This window comes from Stegostoma tigrinum, chromosome 21 (assembly GCF_030684315.1).
Source record: "Stegostoma tigrinum isolate sSteTig4 chromosome 21, sSteTig4.hap1, whole genome shotgun sequence".
NCBI lineage: Eukaryota > Metazoa > Chordata > Chondrichthyes > Orectolobiformes > Stegostomatidae > Stegostoma > Stegostoma tigrinum.
The window spans coordinates 9,852,587-9,875,857 of record NC_081374.1 but is presented as its reverse complement, the minus strand read 5'-3'; the positions used below and the strand labels follow the sequence as shown (position 1 = coordinate 9,875,857).

The following is a 23,271-nucleotide window of genomic DNA, read 5'->3' as shown; positions in this document are numbered from 1 at the left end:
CAGATGTTCACCTGCACATCCGCCAATGTGGTATACTGCATCCGCTGTGGCTTCCTCTACACTGGGGAAACCAAGCGGAGGCTTGGGGACCACTTTGCAGAACACCTACGCTCGGTTCACAATAAACAACTGCACCTCCCAGTTGCAAAGCATTTTAACTCCCCCTCCCATTCCTTGGACGACAAGTCCATCCTGGGCCTCCTGCAGTGCCATTATGATGCCACCCACAGGTTGCAGGAACAGCAACTCATTCTGCTTGGGAACCCTGCAGCCCAATGGTATCAATGTGGATTTCACCAGCTTCAAAATCTCCCCTCCCCCAATGCATCCCAAAACCAGCCCAGCTCGTCCCCGCCTCCCTAACCTGTTCTTCCTCTCACCTATCCCCTCCTCCCACCTCAAGCCGCACCTCCATTTCCTACCTACTAACCTCATCCTGCCCCCTTGGCCTGTCCATCCTCCCCGGGCTGACCTATCCCCTCCCTACCTCCCCACCTATACTTTCCTCTCCACCTACCTTCTCCCCAATCCATCTTCAGTCCGCCTCCCCCTCTCTCCCTATTTATTTCAGAATCCTCTCCCCATCCCCCTTTTCTGATGAAGGGTCTAGGCCCAAAACGTCAGCTTTTGTGCTCCTAAGATGCTGCTTGGCCTGCTGTGTTCATCAAGCTCCACACTTTGTTATCTCTAGACAAGTTATGCTGCAGCTTTATAGAACTTTAGTTAGGCCACACATGTAATATTGTGTTCACTTCTGGTCACCACACTACCAGAAGGATATGGATGCTTTGGAAAGGTACAGAAAACATTTACCAAGACGTTGCCAGGTATGGTGGATTTTAGCAATGAAGAAATGTTGGATGGACTGGGTTTGTTTTCACTGGAATCTAGGAGGTTGAGGAGCAACCTATTAGACAAGTATAAGATTATGAACGGCATGGGTAGAGTGGAAAGTATGAGGTTTTCTCCCCAGGGTGGAGGGGTCAATTACTAAGGGACACAGGTTCAAGGTGTGAGAGGGGAAGTTTAAAAGAGATGTGTGAAGCAAGTTTTTCCATATAAAGGGTATTGAGTACCTGAAACGTGTTACCAGAGGCAGCAGTAGAAGCAGACAATAGCAGCATTCAAGGTGCACCTGGACGAATACACGAATAGGAAGGATATAGAGGAATACGGATCCTGTAAGTGAAGACAATTTAGAATGGAAGGGCAAAATGTGGCGGAGCAGTCTTGGAGGGGCAAAGGGCCTGTTCCTGCACTGTATTGTTCTTTTGCGTTCTTCAAGCTGCATTCACTATTTTCAATCAAAAGGAACCTAGCCTGAATCTATGGAATTTTTAGAAATGAAAACCAATGCATCAATTAACTCAAAAGCCAATTCTTTTAAGATTCTAGGATAAAAGATTGGGAGACTTTCCTAATCTCAGCAATTTGCTCATAAACATTTCCCTGATGACTGTAATTTTAAGATCCTCCCCTTTTTATGATGTACAGCTATTGCTGGGAAGTTGTAATCTCTAAAGTGAAGACCAATACAAAATACCTATTCAATACTTCTGTCATCTCCTTATTTTCCATTACTAACTCCTCAGAATCACCTTTGATAGGACTTATACTCATTTAGTTAAAGATTTTCTTTTAAAAAGGTCTATAGAAACACTCAGTGAATTCACTGAGTTTCTCCATTCCATTCTGTACTTATTACATATGTCAATACGTGTGCAGGTTCATGTAGGATTCTCATATCTTCAATCTGCTGGACACTAAACTAAATTTTAACATAATTAAATTTACTTCCTCCAAAACATGCAAATGAAATATTAGTCAATTACTGTGCCTGATCAACACTTGACTTGTGGGAGCCAAAGCTAAATGCATATTGATACCAAGTAAAAGTATACTGAACTTATGCCCAATTACTTTGAAGAAAATTGGAATTTTAATTGATAAAAGAAATAAAAGAAACTAAAGTTCTATACTGATGTTGCACCACTGCTATGGTGGCATGCGTTTTATATGAAATCAGAACAATCACAAAGTTTTCATTCGTAGCAGCCAGTGATTATAGTGTGACAATAAGAATTGAATCTAACATCAAACCATAAATTTAATTTAAAAAATGCTAGATAAATAAATATAGTCACTGAAAAAGTTCCACGAACCAGCTTCACAGTACACTACTGCTACATATCAGAGCTGGATTTTATACATCACGTCACCTGATCTAATTTCACAAGAATAAAGCCAAGAAATACATTTGGAATAAAGTACCCTTACAACCTTAATTCAGCAAAGTAAAAACTTACTTAAATATTCATCACCAAAATAAAGACCATTTTCTTTTTTAGAATCTGTGAAAGATACTGGAGCATTAACCTGCCTTTGACTTAATTGCAATGATCCGATTCCTCTTCCCAACTTCACCTGCAGCCTACTGTTATTATGGAACACCATATCATTATTTCCCAGGCAGTAAATGATTTCATCTGGATATTCTCCCCAATGTTACGCCAATTTCTGCGTCCTAATCCAGACTGCCACTTTTTTTTTTTTTAAACCTTTTGCCCCAATTTTCACAAACAGGAAACATTGCCAGAATAATTTCTTTCAAATTTTCTGCTGTCCCATCAAACCTCTATCCTCTTTTCTAAATGTCATATAATAGGAAGCTAACATTCAATGCACCTTCATTTAAAAAAGTTACTCCAATACTCTAGTCTGCTCTCACAGTCCTTCAATTATTTGAATACATGTCTAATTCCCATTTGAAAGTAACTACTGCATCCCTACCATTGTGCACTTTATATTCCACATCATAAAAAGCACTCCAATAAAGTTTCTATTATTTCTGTTTGAGTTCTTTGCCAAATATCTTACACTTGTGTTCTTTGGCTATCACTGGAAACAAATTGTCCCCATCAGAATCTTCCATAACTTTAAGTATCTCCGCTAAGATATCTCTTATTCTCTCGTAATTTACACTGCCTAGGGTGGTGGACACAGATTAAATCATGCCTTCTAAATAGAAAATTAACTGATGAGAAAAAATTGACAGGGTTATGGGGGGGGGGGGGAAAAAGGCAGAGAGTTGAACTAGATGCTCTTGCAAGCAAGCTTGCATTGACATATCAGGTTGAACAGCTTCCTTCTGGGTCAATCATTTGACGACATCCTTACTAATTTTGAAAAAGTTGCATTTTCTGGCCTAACTATAAATAATTGATATCTAGTGCCTTTAACAGTCCATCCCACACAGGGCCCATTTCTTACCACTAACTTCTTCCTCAAATGATATCTCAACTTTGCGTCAGTCTTCACAGTGGAAGACATGAGTAGTATCCTAACAATTAAGGAGAGTCAGGGGGCAGAGTTGAGTATGGTAGGCATCACAAAAGAGAAAGTGCTAGAAAAGCTAAAAAGGTCTAAAAATTGATAAATCTCCTGGCCCCGATGGGCTACATCCTGGAGTTCTGAGGGAGGTGGCTGAGGAAATAGCGGAGGCATTGGTTGTGATCTTTCAAAAGTCACAGATGATTGGAAAATCGCTGTTGTAACCCCCTTGTTTAAGAAAGGATCAAGGCAAAAGATGGAAAATTATAGGCTGATTAGCCAAACCTTGGTTGTTGGTAAAATTCTACAATCCATTGTTAAGGGTGAGATTTCTAAATTCTTGGAAGTGCAGGGTCGGATTAGAACATGTCTGCATGGATTTAGTAAGGGGAGGTCACACCTGACAAACCTATTAGAATTCTCTAAAGAGGTAACAAGTAGGTTAGACCAGGGAAACCCAGTGGATGTTATCTATCTCGACTTTCAAAAGGCCTTTGATAAGGTGCCTCACAGGAGGCTGCTGAGTAAGGCGAGGGCCCACGGTGTTCGAGGTGAGCCACTGGCATGGATTGAGGATTAGCTGTCTGAAAGAGGGTAGAGTGTTGGGGTAAAAGGCTCTTTTTCGGAATGGCAACCGGTGACAAGTGGTGTCCCGCAGGGTTCATTGTTGGGGCCGCAGCTGTTCACTTCATAGAATAATGATCTGGATGAAAGGACTAGGGGCATTCTGGCGAAGTTTGCTGATGATACGAAGTTAGGTGGACAGGCAGGTAGTACTGAGGTGGTGGGAAGGCTGCAGAAAGATTTATACAGTATAGGAGAATGCTCCAGGAAATGGCTGATGAAATTCAATGTGAGCAAATGCCAGGTCTTGCATTTTGGGAAAAAGAATACAGGCATGGACTATTTTCTAAATGGTGAGAAAATTCATAAAACCGAAGTACAAAGGGATCTGGGAGTGCTAGTCCAGGATTCGCTAAAAGGCCAACTTGCAGGTTGAGTCTGTGATTAAGAAAGTGAATGTAATGTTGTCATTTATCTCAAGAAGGTTGGAATATAAAAGCAGCAATGTCCTTCTGAGACTTTATAAAGCTCTAGTTAGGCCCCATTTAGAATACTGTGTCCAATTTTGGGCCCCACACCTCAGGAAGGACATAGTGGCACTGGAGCGTGTCCAGCGGAGATTCACACGGATGATTCCTGGAATGGTAGGTTGAACATACAATGAACGGCTGAGTATCCTGAGATTGTGTTTATTAAGAGTTTAGAAGGCTGAGGAGAGATCTAATAGAAACTTACAAGATAATGTATGGTTTAGAAAGGGTGGACGCTGGGAAGTTGTTTCAGTTAGGCAGGGAGACTAGGACCTGTAGGCACAGCCTTAGAATTAGAGGGTGTCAATTTAGAACAGAAATGAGGACATATTTCTTCAGCCAGAGAGTGATGGGCCTGTGGAATTCATTGCCATGGAGCACAGTGGAGGCTGAGACGTTAAGTGTCTTCAAGGCAGAGATTGATAAATTCTTGATCTCATGAGGAATTAAGGGCTACGGGGAGAGTGCGGGCAAGTGAAGTTGAAATGCCCCTCAGCCATAATTAAATGGCAGAGTGTACTCAATGGGCCGAATGGCCTTACTTCCATTCCTATATCTTATAGCCTTTACTAGTTTTTAATCTACCATTATCCTGTTATCCTTAGCAAAGACATTGCATTTTCTCAACAAATTATCTTCTACTTCCACACTGATTTAAAAAATAATGTGACAAATTATGGATGCCAGACCGTCCCAATTATGGGTTAACAAGGTGTAGAGCTGGATGAACACAGCAGGCCACGCAGCATCAGAGGAGCAGGAAAGCTGACTGCAGTTCCTACGGTCCCAATTATGGGTTTCTTTTTGTATATGTGGAACACTGCTTGTTTCAGTCCTGTTCTGGCTCTTATTACTTCGACAATTATGTTGTTACTGCGTCATGGCCTCACTCCTGAGCTGTACAAATTCATTAAATGCATGTCCTGATTTTCAGCAATTGCTCAATTCTACAATTTCTATCATGTTCTATCACAACTACAACCCTTGGACTTATGTTAATTCAACACTTTCCATTATTCCAGTGACACAAACGGGATGGGCTAAGTGACCCCCTTCTGAGCTATTCTATGAATTCCCATTATTAGTTGTATTCTTATTTCTTTGGGAAATCACTAATTCTTGTTACATTTCTTTCATGTTTGGGTAAGGTCCTACTCGTTTGATGTAATCTTTAAGTTGCTCACTAACCTAAATTCACTCGTTTCCGTTTTCCAGGCCCACTGACCACTATGACAAGCTCTCACTTGGCCTCGTGTCCGTATCTGCTCACAGACATGTTTGCTCGATTATTTTCCACCAATCACAATGTAAACAGAGTGTAGGATTTCCTTCTATAATACAGTTGTAACATCCTTGTTTAATGAACTCCTTTCTGGAAACTTCAATTTTGAAATGTATGCTGTGGGTCAGTGGGGAGAACGCTTATTTCTGAATCAGAAGGCTATGGTTTCAAATCCCACTTCAGAAAATGGAACTCCAAACTACAGGCTGACCCAACAGTGCGTGACTAAGGGAATGCTGCTTGGTGCAGCTGACTTTTAGATAATACCTGAAACCAAGGCCTGACTTTTCTCTTAAATGGATACTGCAGACCCATAACACTACGCAAAACAGAAACTAGAGATTTATCCTGGATATACTAGCTTAAACATTTCCTCCAATTATGAGAGGAATACATGGTCATTGTTACATTACTGCTTGTGGGAGCTTATTATGTGTAAAATAGTTGTTATGATGCTATTACTATGATAATGACTACACTTCAAAAGGCACTTTGTTGTAGAGTGCTTTGGGATCTTGCCAGGTTGTAACAAGGTAAACATAAATGTTTATGAATGCTCTTTGAGTCAAGCTTACATGATGCAGCATCTGTAAAAATCTTATTTCACGTGAATTGCTACCAAAACACACTTCCTACAGCAGAGAGTGGTTTAGCTGAGGTTTGCAAACTCTAGCATATCATATTTTAAATATTAAAATTTTCAATCTTCTTTACACTAGTAAGGCCAAGTGTAGACTGATTAACTGCTCTGCTCTACATGTTTTAGTTTATGACCTGACTTGTTCTGATTCAGAAGGCTCTGGTTTCAAATCCCACTTCAGAAAATGGAGCCACACACTCCTATCCACTGAACTTTGCGCTTTGCACCTTAACACTAATCCACTCAATCACGGAGCATTATTATAAATTCTGGCTTCGGACATGGGCAGTCTCTACTAATTTCCGAACGCTTTGTTTTATTAATTTTCCACTGATCTCCCTTCTATTTATGAGCTGTTTTACTCACCTTTTCTCTGTCTTACGCCTTTTCACAGCCTGACTGAGATGACCTTTATAAAAAGAAAAAAGTATCAAAAAGTTTAATTGCTTAAAATAACCAAATTCTGACGATGGGATGCTATCCAAAATGTTAACCTATTTTTACTTCAGATGCCAACAGACCTGCTGTATATTTCCAGTATGGTCAGTTTTTTATTTCAGGTTGACAGCACAGGCAACTTTTTTTCTTTGTATAATCAAGGACCAAGTCAGGAGAACAGAGCTGGTATATTAAGACATTGACTACTAGAACCACAGAATCTGACTTTTCACAACTTTTCAAAGTCGACCTGGATAATTCTCTTCCTATACGTCAACATTGTAACATATACAAAAACCATCAGATAATTACAGCTGATTTTAGAACCTGTGTGATACTTTGTTTGGGTCCATGCCTTGAAAGTTATACACAAGATGTTATACTTAGGAAAAATACTAGCTTTCTGACTTTGGCGAGAGCACAGCATTTGCACGTAACTGTTAACCCTTGAAATAAATTATTTCTCGGTCATACCTATTTATGTATATTCTAAAAATTTTCACAGGATGTGTGCATTGCACATCTCCAGTTACGCTTGAGAAGGTGGCAAATCACCTTGTGAACCAGTGCAGTCTCCTGGTGTAGGTAGACACATATGAGCTGTATAGACCAAACAGCGCCAGATGGAGCTTAATTTAGATAAATGTGAGATGTTGCATTTTGGTAAGGCAAATCAGGGCAGGGTTTATACACTTAATGGTAGGATCCTGAAGAGTGTTGACAAACAAACACATTGGGATGCCAGTTCAAAGTTCCTTGAAGGTGGAGTCACAGGTAGGCAGGGTAGTGAAGCTGACATTTGGAACAGTGCCTTTACTGATCAGTGCATCGAGTGCAGGAGTTGGGATGCCATGTTGCAGCTGTACAGGACATTGGGCCACCTTTGGAATACTGCATTCAATTCTGGTCTCCCTCCTATAGGATGTTGTTAAAATTAAAGAGGTGCACAAAACATTTATAGGGATGTTGCTGGGGTTAGAAAGTTTGAGAGTTTGAGGTATAGGGAGAGGCTGAACAGACTGGGGTTATTTTCCCTGGACTGTCAGAGACTGAGGGGTGACTTTATAAGAGGCTTATAAAATCATGAGGGACATGGAGGGTGAATAGCCAAGATCTTTTTCCCAAGGTAGGAGAATCCAAAACTAGAGGGCATAGATTTAAGGTGAGTAGGAAAGATTTAATGTGATCTAAGGTGAAACTTTTTCACACAAAAGGGTAAAGCATGTATGGAATGAATGGCTAGAGGAAGTTGGTGGAGCTGGGACAAATACAACATTTAAAAGGCATCTGGATAGATATATGAATAGGAAGGGTTTAAGAGAGATATAGCTCAAATGCTGACAAATGCAACTAGATGAATTTAGGATATCTGGTTGGCATGGATGAGTTAAACTGAAAAAGGTCTGTTTCTGTGCTACAGATTTCTATGACTTTCATTGCTGTTGGGGAAGAAATTCCAGAAGTTTGGCTCAGTGAAACTGAGGAATGGTAGAATATATTTCCAGGCCATGATGAGGAGTGACTTGGAGGGAAACTCGCAAGTGGTGATGTTCCCATGTATCTGCTGCCCTCGTCCTTATAGATGGTAGTGGCTGTCCGTTTGGAATATGCCAAGGAGCCTTCGAATTGCTGCAATGCACCATGTAGATGGTACTCACTCATGCTACTGACATCAGTCATGAAGCGAGTGAATGTTCATGTTGTGCCCAATCAAGCGGCTGTAATGCAATGGATGGTGTCAAGTTTGACCGTTGTTGAAGCTATAGTTGAAGTTACACGAAGAGGTGATGGCCTAGTGGTATTATCACTGGACTGTTAATCCAGAGACCCACATAATGTTCTGGGGACCCGGTTCGAATCCTGCCATGGCAGATGGTGGAATTTGAACTCAATAAATGTCTGGAATTAAGAGTCTAGTGATGACTGTGAATCCATTGTTGATTGCTGGAAAAACCCATCTAATTCACTATTGTTCCTTAGGTAAGGGAACTGCCATCCTTACCTGGTCTGGCCTACATGTGGACTGCAAACCCACAGCAACGTGGTTGACTCTGAACTGCCCTCTGGGCAATTAGGGATGGACAATAAATGCTGTCTAGCCAGCGACGCCCTCATCCCACGAATGAATAAAAAAGCTGCAAATCACTCAGGTAAGTGGGGAGTATTCCATCACACTCCCGATTTGTATCTTGTAGATGGTGGGCAGGATGTGTGTCGGGAGCCCAGTTACTTGACAAACATACTTAACTTCTGAAATGCTATTGTAGCCGCAGCACCTAAGCGGCTAGTCTAGACCAGTTTCTGGTCAACAGAAACTGTTAGTGCAGGATTCAGTGATGGAGATGCCACTGAATGTCATGGGACTACAGTTAGATTCTCTCTCGTTGGAGATGATCATTGACTGATACTTGGGTGGTACAAATGTTACCTGCCACTTGTCAGCCCAAACTTGGATACTATCCTAATCTTGTTGCATTCAGGAGTTACAAAATGGTGCTGAACACTGTGGAATTTTTGAACTTCCCTGGTTCTGATCTTGCAATGAAGGGAAGATCATTGATAAAGCAGCTAGAGATGGTTGGGCCTAGGGCACTAGCTGGAGGAACACTTGCAGGTGTGTCCTGGACACAGGACAACTGACCTCCAGCAACCTCGATCATCTTTCTTTGCACTAGATATGACTCCAACAGCAGAGGGATTTCCCTGCCCCCAACCCCGAAGCTCATAGACTCTAGTTTTGCCAGGATTCTTTGATGTTGCGCTCTTTCAAAAGCAGTCTTGTTGTCAAGGGCGGGCACTTGCACCTCACCTCTAGAACTGAACTCACTCGACCATGTGTGAACCAAGCACTAATGCGGTCAGGAGCTTAGCCATACTGGTGGAACAGAAGTTGAGTGTTAGCATGCAGGTTAGGGCTGATGAAGTGCTGTTTGATAATACTGTTGATAACATTTTCCAGCATTTTACTGATGAAAAATAGACTGATGTGGCAGTAATTAGTTGGATAGGATTTGTCCTGCTTTGTGTATAGGACATGACTGGACAATTTTCTGTACTGTTGGGTAGATATCAGTGTGGTGGCTGTACTGGAACAGCTTGGCTAGGAAAGTGAAAACTACTGGAGTACATATCCAGTACTGTTGCTGGAATGATGTCAGGGCTCAGAGCCTTTACAGTATTCAATTCTTTGTCATTTCAGATGAGGTGAATCAAATTGGCTGAAGGCTAGCAGCTGTTCTGCTGGGGGTCTCTGGAAAAGGCAGAAATGGATCATCGATTTCGGACCTTTGGCAGAATAATGTTGCATATGTGCAAGCCTAATCATTTACACTGATATGCTGGGCTTCCCCGTAATTGAGGATGGGGCTGTTTGTGGAGTCTCCCCTCTACTGAGTTGTTAAATGCCCACCATTATTCACAACTGGACATGGCAGGATTTCGATTCTGATGCATTGATTGTGGAAAGCTTAGTACTATTTATCATTTACTGATTATGCTGTTTGGCATGTAAGTAGCCGGTTTTGAAACTGCCAAGTTGACACCTCATTTTAGGAGTGCTTGTTTTTGCTTCTGGCTTGCTCTTCTGCACTCTTCATTGATCCAAGATTAATCTCCTTGATGACAACGATAAAACAGGGGGTCTACCATGCCATGGAGGATGCAGATTACAAGTACAATTCTGCTGATGGTTCTGACAGACCAATGGATACCCAATCTTGGGGTACTTATATCTATTCTCAGTCAGTGGGATGCCTGTGGGAGGATCAGTGATGACTTGGTAGACAAAAATAGCACTGTAGGGATTCTATGCTATGCTAAGTCCCCCACCCAGAGTACATTCTGCATTGCTGTGGGTATGGATTCACACAGACTGGAGGGGATAGGGACACCAATTTTCCCTCCATAAAGGGCAGATGGGCTTTTACGACTATGGTTAATGGCTACACTGTCACCATTACATTAAACTTATCAAATATAGAAATGTGGAGAAATACTGATTCATTAATTGAGTCTGGGGTGTAGTGAACAGAAGGAAGAAGGGGTACATGATAAAGAACTGGAAGTTTTTTTATCCACATTTAACCTCATGCCATGAGACTTCATCGAATCCAGAGTAAACACTGATGACTCCCAGGCAACTCCTCCTTTACTACATACCAGTGTGCTGCTCTGTCTACTGGTGGGTCAGGACATATCCAGGGATAGTGATGGTGTCATCTGGGACATTGCACAAAATGTATGATTCCACAAATATGACTACACTCGCTCCCAAGAGGACTTTGCAGATTCAACTAAGTTAAGCTTATCATTGTTGTTTCTGGTGCCTTAGTTAATGCCAGGTGGTCATTTAGCTTCATTTCATTTTAGGGGTTGATACATCTGAATGGCTTGCCAGGCCATTTCAGAGGCAGTTAAAGGGTCAAATTGCTTTGCTGTGGGTCTGGGGTCACATGTAGGCGAGACCAGCTTTCTTTCCCCAAAGGATATTGGTGAACTAGATGTGATCTAGTGACAATCAATACTGCATTTTGACTTGTACTTTGATGTTTTTATTTAAATCAAATTTCACCAGCCACAATGGGGGATTTGTACCCAAGTCACCAGAACATTCCCTAGGTCTCAGGATTACGAGCCAAGCAGAACCTTAAAGTGACACAGCTATTATACAAAATAATATATTCTACGTGACATGATTTTTTTTTGGTTCCAGTCTATCTTCTAGAATAAATATCCACCATGCTGTTGTAGATTTACTGGTTTGATTCAACAAAACAAGCCTGGATGGGACCTTTATGTTTTGCCCTTGTAGGGGATACTGAAAGCAACTACTGATATGAGTTAACTTCCTGTATTAACATTGACTGAAATAGTCATTCTGTGGAAATTCAGGAATTACTGTGAATTAAGTACTTTAGTGGTGGGATTAACAATGCTTTCAAACCAGCAATTGCTACAATCACCAAAATATCTTCAGCATTCAACGCTTTTAGGAAATAACCACAAGGGACAGAAAATCAAAAAAAAGTGTGACAAGGGCAATATAAATTCTTTTTAATATAGTAATTTTTGGCATAGTCTTGATAACTAAACTTCCTCTGTAAAATAGATGTTTTGAATATGTCGCTGAATAATTTGATGCCTGCACACATTTACAATAAACCTTGCTGCCTTTAGCATTTGATGACAGCAACATCATTGATCAATGATTGTAGTATGATTACTTAGTGAAATTATCTATTACTGATTAATCCAGCATCTATTAATTATAAAAAAGGGGTGTCAAAAACTGATGACATACAAGCGAAACAACTCTCCAGATGTTAATACACCCTGTGAAATGCTGCACAGATTGAGATTGTTGCAAGTAGCCTTCATTATATCAATCCATACTGTCCCACTGCAAACAACTAAATACTTCAAGTCCTCTCGTGTAGCAATGAATTGAACTGTAAAACATATCATAGGTCATTATCAATGAACATAGTTTATTTCTATGCTGGTCAGTGTAGGGTTATTTGTACAGAATGAAGTAAAGGAACTTCTATTTAAAACACATAACCGCATCAGCTGGAAAGCTTTGTAAACTCATTGAATTTGATTTACAGTTTAGGAGCTGCAGCAATTCCTGCAAGTCTCAAAGCATGTACACTACCTTAAGCGATCAAATCCAGTAAAGGGTTAAATATCTTAAGTATTATCGCTAGCATTGAATGTATATATAATAGGTAAAGAGAAACTTTCTGAATCCTGCTTGAGGGGGTCACTAAAAGTTCGATAATCATTGCTGCTCAGTATAATCCTTCTTTCATAACATTTACATCAAGTTAAACAAAACTTACAATCTCATCACCCTCCTTAGGAGAAAAGAAGCGGCCTCCTTCTCCACGCTTTCGCTGCATAGCATGGCGGTGACGTGACTCATGGAGATATTTCTGTAAAGAAGGAAGAAAGTACATGGTTGAAACATTAAATAAGCTGTTATCATAATAAGATATGTGAACTCAAAAAGGGCAGCTTACTTTAACAGCAGAGAGAATTCAGACTACGTGCTGTGCAGGCTGTCTTCACATACCATGGCAGAGAAAAACGCAACAGCATCAACCTCATAAAAGATAACCATGTTACTCATACAAAGACTCTTTTCTGCAGATTGTAAAATGCATTCCTAGTAGTAACCTTAATTGCTTCCCCTACTTTCACAGCATGCTGTTTAAATCGATTAAAAACTTACATGTATTATGTACATATATGTTTCCACAACTTAATAAAAACTTTACTTGATAGCTGGATCAACGGACTCCTCCCAAATAACAGAGGTTCATGTTGTTTGGGAGGGTCATGTGGAACATACACAAGTCGGAGCAAATGGCTTATTTGAGATTTTATCTCAATGAAAAATGAATTTTTTTTCTGTCTACTATGATACAGTGCAGAGTTAACTTTGGATTTTCTTGCTTGAGCGCTTAGAACATACGAGATTAAAACAGTATCTTCAGATGTTTAAGGGGAGAGCAGATTTTCATTGCTCACAAGCATAACTGACATTGGCTAATAAATGAAATGGAAATGGAACTGGAACTGGAACTGGAACTATCAAAAGCTGGTAACATTTTTCTAGCAAATACAGACTATATCCAGTGGCACTGATACACAAATTAACAATGTAAATATACAATGCAAGAAAATTAACCCTAGACCAAATGTGCCATTTTCCATTCCCACATGCCAAAAATCTGGTTATTGAAATGTTACTAGAGGAACACACCAATTCAAAAATGGGAATGTAATTTTTCCCACTTGAGAGGATCTTTTAGTTAAAAAGATAGGACAGTTCTATTCATCTTAGGCAGGAGGCCTGCTTTATGTAATTTCACTTACCCTCCTTTCTTTTGGAATCCGACCTTCTGCCTCTAGTTTAGCTCTCGCCTGTCGCCTTTTCAAGATTCGGTGATATTGTTTGGCATTTACATACAATGGTTCTTCTTCTAGTAGCTCTGCACCAGGTAAGGGGATCCGTTGCATAGCTGGAACTGTACTAGTGCCTGGTACCATCTGTATGAGAAATCATAAAAAGAGCCAATGGAAAAATTAAGAAGGAAACTTGTTCTCCCTAACAGATTATAAAAGAGATAATACAGCTTCAACTGTTTAGTAAGTTAGGGTACATTTAAGAACTAGAAAACCTCCAATTTGCTGTTCAACACAGTTTTGGCAACAAAGAAATTAACAGTAATACTAATTTCCTCAGCAAATCTAAAGCTATAGCAAGAGTCTTTCCAGTACAGTAGTACGAAATGGCAAACTACAGACTTATACTAACAAAGCAAAGTATTAACCAGCCATGTCACTGGGAAGACACTCCAGAATGGCTTGTTTTGTTGGGATTATGGAATATTAAATATTGATCATCCTTATCATCATGTTTTGATCACGATTATGCCTTAAATTGTTTAGTCAAGTGTGAGTGGTAGCTTGTGATCAGATTCACTTGTAGTCCTGAGGAACAATAGGGAGAAGTTAAGGAAATAAATGCTCAGAGAAGACTAATGTGGTGTTGATGCTTACAATATATAACTGACCTGCTCTACTTTACAAGGAAATAAAATCAGCAAATGCTTTAAATACCACATCATTTTATATTTGATTGTGGACTGAATTACAATAAAAGGACCATGCAAGGAATTGCTGTACATTAAAAAGCAAGTTGCAGGAACCCACTGTGGATTTTGTTTGCATTATTGCTTTGAAATGGAGGGCCATGTTGCAAAAGGAGATAACTCCACAACAAGATGTTGATTGGTTTGTGGAATTGCGACAGGTTGTGACAACCTTCTGGGTCACTGAACAGTTTGTGGGTGTAAGTGATGTAGTGACAAGTGTTTGGACCTCTGGAAGAGGAGGGGTTCACGCTCTCCAGTAAAATACTGGATGCTAAAGAATGCTAGTTGTCTTCTCCTACCAATTGCTGTAAGCTGTTGCTTTTACCCAACATTTCAGATATCTTAATCTGTGCACTAATCGCTCTGTGCATCCTGCGATGAAGTGAAAGGATCCATGGGAAAAGTTCAGAGAACTAAATGACTTCGAAAATAAAATGAATCCTTCTATTGAATTCTGAGGACTTATACCTTCGAACTCTTTACCCAGTAACATTTTCCTCTCCATCCAAAACATCATCGATTTTTTTTGCTCATGCATGTGCATGTGCATGTACATAGTGGTGTTTCAGAAGATTAACAGTATTATATGTTGACAGTTCATAGTTATTTATCTGTGGTTAGAATCTATTTATTCATAACAAAGACTCATATTTATTAACAGAATTTTCTGATAAACTAGGTCTCACAGGTAAACTGAGGACTTAGCATTCTTTGACAAGACTCTGGAAATAGTGGGACTCAGGTTCCAGCATGCTTCCTCAGTGTAAGAACATAACAAAGTTGAGATTCCCTCATGCCTTCATCTCAGGTATTACTACTACTTTGCGTACTACACTGCCTAGTCAAGTAGGCCAAAGGTTGGATCTTACAATTCAATATACCATTATCAAAGCAGTTTAGGTGATCTCTAATTTATATTTAAACTGTGATTCATTCACAAAAGTTGCTCCAAACTGGACTTACCATCACCATGCCACCTGCATTGACCATGCTTCCAGCAACAGGCAGTGTCACCGTTACAGTGCCCTGGCTGCTATTTGTGGTGCTTGTGCTGGCTCCCGTCTGGACAATTTGAGCCCCAGCGAGACTGGCAGCAGGAATCGTGATCATGCCTGTAACAGGGACTGCAACTTTAGCACGTAACACAAAGAGGAGAAAGATAAGACAAGACAGAGAGGAAAAAAAGAAGAGATAAATAAAGAGGGTAAAGTGAAAATAGAGATAAGATGATTGACAGGAGGATGCCAGAGAACAGAGGGAAAAAGAAAAATGAAAGGTACAAGATTAATCCCTTCACTTTTCAAGAAAACACTAATCTTTCAATTATTGCATAAAAATCATAAATTTTACGCAAACGAGAACGACCTTTTAGACTTTTTATAGATAGAAGTAGTCTAAAAGTAGCGCAAAGCAGAGTTCATTGCAATTTAATAGTTCAGATTTTCATATATTTGGTTAATATGTTTTCATATGGGGATGGTGCAAAACCTCAGGACCTGGAATACCACTGGAGAGCGTGCAGAAGAAATGTATCAGGATGTTGCTTTGGCTAGAGAGTCTCAGTTTTGAAGAAAGACTGGCATTGACTGAGGTTGTTTCCTTTTAGCAGAGGAGATTGGGTGGGGGACATGATTGAGATGTATAGATAAGCCAGAGATAAGGTTGACAGGAATGAACTTTTCCCTTCGATGGTAGGAATAAATGACCAGGAAGCATAGTCTGTAAAGCTAATGGGTAAAAGGTTTAGAGATGTGAGAATAAACTTTCATCCAGAGGGTTGAGGGAATTAGCATTCACTGCTTGTAAGGGTGGTAGAGGAGGAAATACTCATTACATTTAAAAATGTATTTAAATGTGCACTTGTGATGCCAAGGCATACAAGGCTATCGACCAATTGCTGGAAAATCAGCTTATACAGGTGGCTGTTTTTCCCTGGTGAAAATATGATGGCTGAACCACCTTTCTATGCCATAGATCTCCATGTCTGGGTCCCATGTGTGTTTTGTAACTGTGTAGTTTAGAGATACTTACGACACAGAGTGTTCATCACACTTTTGGGGCTTAATTTTATGTTCACATAAGGACCAAACCCCTGAACTAAGTCACACTGCAAGACTGAAGTAATTGACAAACTAGATTTATCCCCCAGAAAAAAGCAAATTTTAAAAATACGAATTACAAGGGATGTATCCTTGAACACATGCTGACTGTTGGCTAAAAATAGTGCAGTAGAAACTTGTGAAAAGACCTCTTGCACTGCAGAATAACCAAAGAATTACTGGGGGAAGGGGCAGAATTTTTTTGTTTTTTGCTTTTAGGTAAGACATAGTAAACTCTGATGATAAAATATAAGGTATTCATTAAGTGAAAATTAATAGTCCCATTTGTTATGAGGTGATTTTTGCTTTCTAAATTCAAATGTTTATAAAAATATGTTATTAGGAAGCAAGTACTGGCTTGATTCATGGCTGCTTTACTGCAGCACAGTATTCAGATATATTTAGCCAATACCAAAGTGGCATCTCTGAATAATGCACAACTCGCACGTAAATGTTCTGCAGTAAATGTCATGCTTAACACTTCATCTCTTGCTTAAACGTTTTAAATTTCAATTAAAATGTTGAATTTCCTTTAATGGAAGCTGGAGAACACCCACATGCTGTGGCTCCTCTTAGTTAAAACTGAACAAATTGGTTCTACCTTGTGGTGCTGACTATGAATGTAGCAGCATGGTCCAAGGAGGCTATGACCACAAAGCTGATGTTCCCATACTCCCACTCCAGTTTTTAAATCTTTCATTGTTTTTCCTAAAAAGCCTCATTGTTTTGGAGCCAAGATCCACAGGATAACATTGATTTGTCCTTCAATTCTTCTCTTCCCCCACTTCAGATGGGGAGGAGAGAGAAGAGGAAAGAATGATGATCCCAGGCCCCAAGATGACATTCCACATCAAGCAGAGGTTCACCTGCACATCTACCAATGTGGTATACTGCATCCACTGTACCCGGTGCGGTTTCCTCTACATTGGGGAAACCAAGCGGAGGCTTGGGGACCGCTTTGCAGAACACCTCCGCTCAGTTCGCAAAAAACAACTGCACCTCCCAGTCGCAAACCATTTCCACTCCCCCTCCCATTCTCTCGATGACATGTCCATCATGGGCCTCCTGCACTGCCACAATGATGCCACCCGAAGGTTGCAGGAACAGCAACTCATATTCCGCCTGGGAACCCTGTAGCCATATGGTATCAATGTGGACTTCACCAGTTTCAAAATCTCCCCTTCCCCTACTGCATCCCTCAACCAGCCCAGTTCGTCCCCTCCCCCCACTGCACCACACAACCAGCCCAGCTCTTCCCCCCCCACCCACTGCATCCCAAAACCAGTCCAACCTGTCTCTGCCTCCCTAACCGGTTCTTCCTCTCACCCATCCCTTCCTCCCACCCCAAGCCGCAACTCCCGCTACCTACTAACCTCATCCCACCTCCTTGACCTGTCCGTCCTCCCTGGACTGACCTATCCCCTCCCTACCTCCCCACCTACACTCTCTCCACCTATCTTCTTTACTCTCCATCTTCGGTCCGCCTCCCCCTCTCTCCCTATTTATTCCAGTTCCCTCCCCCCATCCCCCTCTCTGATGAAGGGTCTAGGCCCGAAACGTCAGCTTTTGTGCTCCTGAGATGCTGCTTGGCCTGCTGTGTTCATCCAGCCTCACATTTTATTATCTTGGAATCTCCAGCATCTGCAGTTCCCATTATCTCTGAAAGAATGATGATGTTAACTTGCAGATGACACGAAGATTGGCTTGGTAGTTGTTAATAAGGAAGGTGTTGGATTACAGGAAGATACAAATGAATGCCTGTTCATAGGTGCCTGCATGCAGCAGGACAAGTTAATGGGCTGTTTAAGGCAGCATAAGGGACACTTGCCTTTATCAGTCAAGACAGAGATTATAAGAGCAGGGGCATTATATTGGAGCTGTACAAAAACTTTGATTCAACCAAGGCTACAGAATGCATACGATAGGAAGGATGGGATTGCATTGGAGGGGGTGGAGAAGAGATTCACAGGATATGACCCGAGTTGGAGTGTTTTAGCGATTAAGGCAGGCCAGGTAGGCTTGGGATGTCTTCTTGGAGCAGAGGAAGCTGAGGTGGGGAGAACCTGACAAGAGGTGCATAACAATATGAATGGCATTGACAGAGTGCACAGAAAGCAACTGCTCCCCTTAATCAAAGGGTCCATAACAAGTGGGCAAAGAGTTAAGTTGAAAGGCAGGAGGCTAAGAGGGGATGTGAGGTAAAGACTTTACATTTAGAGGGAGGTGGGTACGTTGAAGAAGGCAGTAGAGGTGGAAACGTTAACTTTTAAAAATACATGGATGAGCGCTTGATGTCATAAAATGCAAGTCTGGAAAACAGGATTGGTGCAGCAAGGTAGGCGGTGTAAATATGAAGCTGAAGAACACCTCTGTGCTGTATGACTCTTACTGAGGGGGAAATACTCAGCCTTGAATCAATGTTTTGTGCTAGCAGCGGGGCACAGGCCTTGTGTTCTGCCACACTTATTGCAAGAATGGCCTCATTCTTGTATTTGAAAATAGGTTACATGATTTAGAAACATACATTAATTCACAAACCAGGAGCCCACCTCAGACCCATAGTGTCACTACCTGGAACACCAACCTACAGATTAGCCAAGGAACTACACCAAAGACTAAAACACCTAGTAGAAGACTCCCACCACTCCATTCGCTCCACCCAAGAATTCCTGAACACCAAAGACACCAAGATAGAAGAGGATGAAATAATGGTCTCCTTTGACGTAACAGCCCTGTTCACATTCATCAACATCAACCTGGCCAAAGAAACACTGACTACACTATTAGAAAAACCGAAGACACACGCGCCAGACACCACCAACCTCATCAGCAAGGACAACATCATCAAGCTAGTGGACCTATGCCTCACCACCCACTTCACTTTCAATAACAAAACCTACAGACAAACCAACGGTAGACCCATGGGATCTCCGATATCAGGGTTCTTAGCAGAGGCAGTAATGCAGAGACTGGAACAAACAGCTCTGCCAATCATCCAACCCAAACTTTGGGTCCGCTATTTGGATGACACCTTTGTCATCACTAAACAAAACAAATTAGAGGAAACATTCAAGACCATCAATAATACCCTTTACTGGCATAACATTCACAAAAGAGGAGGAAAACAACAACAAACTGCCATTCCTAGATGTCACAGGAGAGCGAACAGCCAATGGGGAACTTCAAACCAGCGTCTACAGAAAAACAACACATACGGACCAAATACTGAACTACAGGAGCAACCATCCCAACACCCACAAACGAAGCTGCATTAGAACATTATTCCAACGAGCCACCACACACTGCAGCACAAAGGAACTACGCAGAACAGAGGAAAGTCACCTATACAGCATATTCAAAAAGAATGGGTACCCTATGAACACAGTCTGCCGATTCCTCAGCAATAAACCCAAACAGACAAAATGGGCTCAGAAACCAGAACCACTCACCCCTACAACAAAGACATTTCCGAAATGACTGCCAGACTACTCGCACCTCTTGGCATCAGGGTAGCCCACAAACCCACCAACACACTAAAACAGCAGCTAATGAACTTAAAAGACCCTATACAGGCCACAAGCAAAACGAACGTCATCTACAAAATACCTTGCAAGAACTGTGACAAACACTACATTGGGCAAACTGGCAGAAAGCTAGCCACCAGGATACATGAACATTAACTAGCCACAAAACGACATGACCCACTATCACTCGTATCCTTACATACAGATGAGGAAGGACACCACTTTGATTCGGACAACACATCCATCCTAGGACAAGCCAAACAGAGACAAGTACGAGGATTCCTAGAAGCATGGCATTCCAACCGGAACTCCATCAACAAACACATAGGGGATGGTAGATTGATTTGGAGCCAGAGAAAAAGAACAGGAAATGACATCACCAACCCAAGGAAACCTAACCAGATAAACAGAAAGCGGGACATACTACCAGCGCTTCGTCAGAGGCTCACTGATGTTACCTAGAATGGTGATGAAACGTCTGAAGACTAACCTTCCAGCTCAGCGAGCAAACTCACATCCAAAACATACAGAACTTGCAAAATTTATGACAAGATGCCTCTATGCACAGAAAAGCAGAGGCTGAATAGCACCTATTTAAATAAAAATGAAGCAGATTTTTTTTGTTTTTGTGCCTAGGGCTGCTGGTTGCTCCAGAAAGTCTGAAATTTTATATTCATTTAGGCTTTGTTTGAACATATATCTTGAACAACTTTGTTGCATTTCCTGTAGTCAGGCAATACTACAGCATAAGATACAGCAAGATGGAAGCCTGTTGCAGTTAGATGCAGCAGCAGGTTTTCAATGAACATCCAGCTTTTGTAACAAATTGGTTTGTGGACAGTATTGGTGAAAAAGGATAGCTCTTGCACGAGTATGGTTGTAATTTTTATGGAAATTAGAGTAGATCTTTCGTAGCCTGCATTTTTTATTTCTAGTAATAGCAAACCTCCATTTTTTTCGAATATAGTGAGACTAAGCATCTGCTGTAGATATAGTTTACTGAACACAGCAATTTGAAAAATAAGTGTGTTACCTGTTACATTCAATCAATATGACGTGAAAACTGTGAAAGATCATGAAGATCCAGCTTTCCTAATGTGTAGTTTTAAATATTTATTTATTTCTTGCTGCTTATAAACACACTAAATTGTCACTTTCAAAGATGATCCCTAAAGGAGCAGGGAAATATCAGATTTAACTTTTTATCCTTGGTGTCTTTTACATTTTCTTTTGTTACCTCCTTTTAAATGATTCTTTAATCAAAAACATACAACCAGAAAATGTTGCTTTTCCTGAAAATCCAAAATTTGATTTGTAATTTTAAAATCGAAAATCTACTATTTCTACTTGCTTGTAATGCTTTTTACTCTGGTCTCTGTTTTGTTTTAGACATGGGAGAAGTGGCAACCTTAATTGTCTAGGTGAATAACAGACATTATCCAATTCATTCATTAGAATGTTTATTTTCTCTCCCACAAAACAGAGCGATAGAACATCGAAAGTGGGAGTAGGAGTAGGCTATTCAATCTATTCAGCCTGTTCTTCCATTCAATACGTTCATGACAATCTTTCACTACAAACCCATACTTCCATACAAGGGGCTCTCCTCATGGTCTTGACAACTTAATTTGTTTATTTCTTACATAAATTCAGTGACTGGACTTCCACAGCCTTATGTGGAAGAGAATTCCATGGGTTCCCCACCCCACATGATGAAATGTCTCCTCATCTCAGTCCTAAAAGGTTTACATCATTTCCTGAGAACTTGGCAACTTGCTCTAGATACCCTAAACAGGGGAAACATCATCCTCATATCTAATCCGTTGAGTCCACTTCAACAAGATCCACTTCAAATATTCTTCTCTCTCTCTCTCTCTCTCAACATTCTAGTCATACATTGCATTTATTTTTTAAAACAGGCTAAACGACTAATCCATGGAGTAGGCAATTGACAGCCTCATCAGCTTTGAGCTGATATGCGGTGTATGTGCATTCAATTGATGCTCACCCTTTCATAAGGTTTGAGAAAATAAAATATAACTACATTAGCGATACATTTGTAGGAGAAAGAAAATGCATATTATTCAAATAATGAAGTTATACTATAGAAACATGGCAAAGTGACCCACCAGAATTTCAATAGTGACAGGAGGAAAGTGAGGGAGAGAAGTTCAGTTAATTAAGTCACCATTATTTGCCGTTAACATTCTGAGCAATATTAAAACATGAAGTCAAACAAAAACAGAAATGGCTGGAGAAGCTCATCAGTTCTGGCAGCATTCATGAAGAGAAAAGAGAGTTAATGCTTCAGGTCCAAATGATTCTTCTTCAGAATGTTAATTTTGCTTTCTCTCCATAGATTCTGTTAGGTCCGTTGTGTTTCTCCAGAAATTTCTGTTTTTGTTTCAGATTTCCAGCATCCACAGTTTTTTTTTAAAATCCCAAAATGAATTCAAACAAACTTTGCTGGTTACCTTGCTGGAGTATGGTGCCGTCTGCATTAACTGGTTGGTACACAATTGTCTGCCCCTCTGCAGTCTGTGCCACCTGCTGTCCTTGTACTATTTGCTGTTGGCCATATTCAGTTATGGAAACAATTAAATATTTTATGCCACTGTTCCAAGTTTAACATAGACATTTATACATTGGTAATAATTTGCATAAAATGCAGCTAAGCATATACCATATGGAGTGAGCCTTAAGAGGATGATTATGGACAGTATAGAAAATCCATTCTAGTAAATAGTTTTAATTTTAAGTGGTAACTTTACAAACTGTAGCTGCAGTGGTGTTAATGGCCAATTAAACTTTTCAAACAGATAAGTAAAATACATATACAGGAGATGTCACTGTGTGGGATAGCCACTGACAGTAGATCGAAGTTGGCAGCTGAGTTAAAAGAACTTCTTATGGCTCAGTCCTAATGAAAACATTTGGTTAACATTGATATTTATAACCAACATTTTTGTTCCCAGCTATTTAGGCTTTGCATTCCACTTTCCCAAAAGAATTCCTCCTTCTAACCACAAGGTCAGGTCAAGGTTCTGATATGGTCAGCTTCAAGATTGGTGAGGATAACTATCGAGAAGGGTAATTAATATTTAGAGTTGTAGGCCATCTTTGTGTGAGCTATTCACTGATTTTTTACCATAAGTTGTTGCTATTTGACCATCTAAGGCAAATAGATTTTTTTATTTGTCTGG

General features: G+C 40.5%; 1 protein-coding gene across 6 annotated transcripts in view; it reads right to left on the bottom strand.

Moving 5' to 3' along the window:
- LOC125462726 (nuclear transcription factor Y subunit alpha-like) overlaps positions 1 to 23,271 on the bottom strand; it is a 68,270-nt gene that overhangs the window by 11,859 nt on the left and 33,140 nt on the right. For 3 of the 6 annotated variants that reach the window (XM_048553006.2, XM_048553001.2, XM_048553002.2), the window contains exons 5-8: positions 22,543 to 22,636; positions 15,409 to 15,575; positions 13,664 to 13,837; positions 12,625 to 12,717 (exon numbers count right to left, since the gene is read on the bottom strand). In XM_048553006.2, coding sequence (XP_048408963.1) covers positions 12,625 to 12,717; positions 13,664 to 13,837; positions 15,409 to 15,575; positions 22,543 to 22,636 — 528 coding nt within the window. Of the gene's footprint in view, positions 1 to 6,712; positions 6,756 to 12,624; positions 12,718 to 13,663; positions 13,838 to 15,408; positions 15,576 to 22,542; positions 22,637 to 23,271 lie in introns of all 6 variants that reach the window. The other 3 variants (XR_007249693.2, XM_048553005.2, XM_048553004.2) reach the window with 2 other exon arrangements.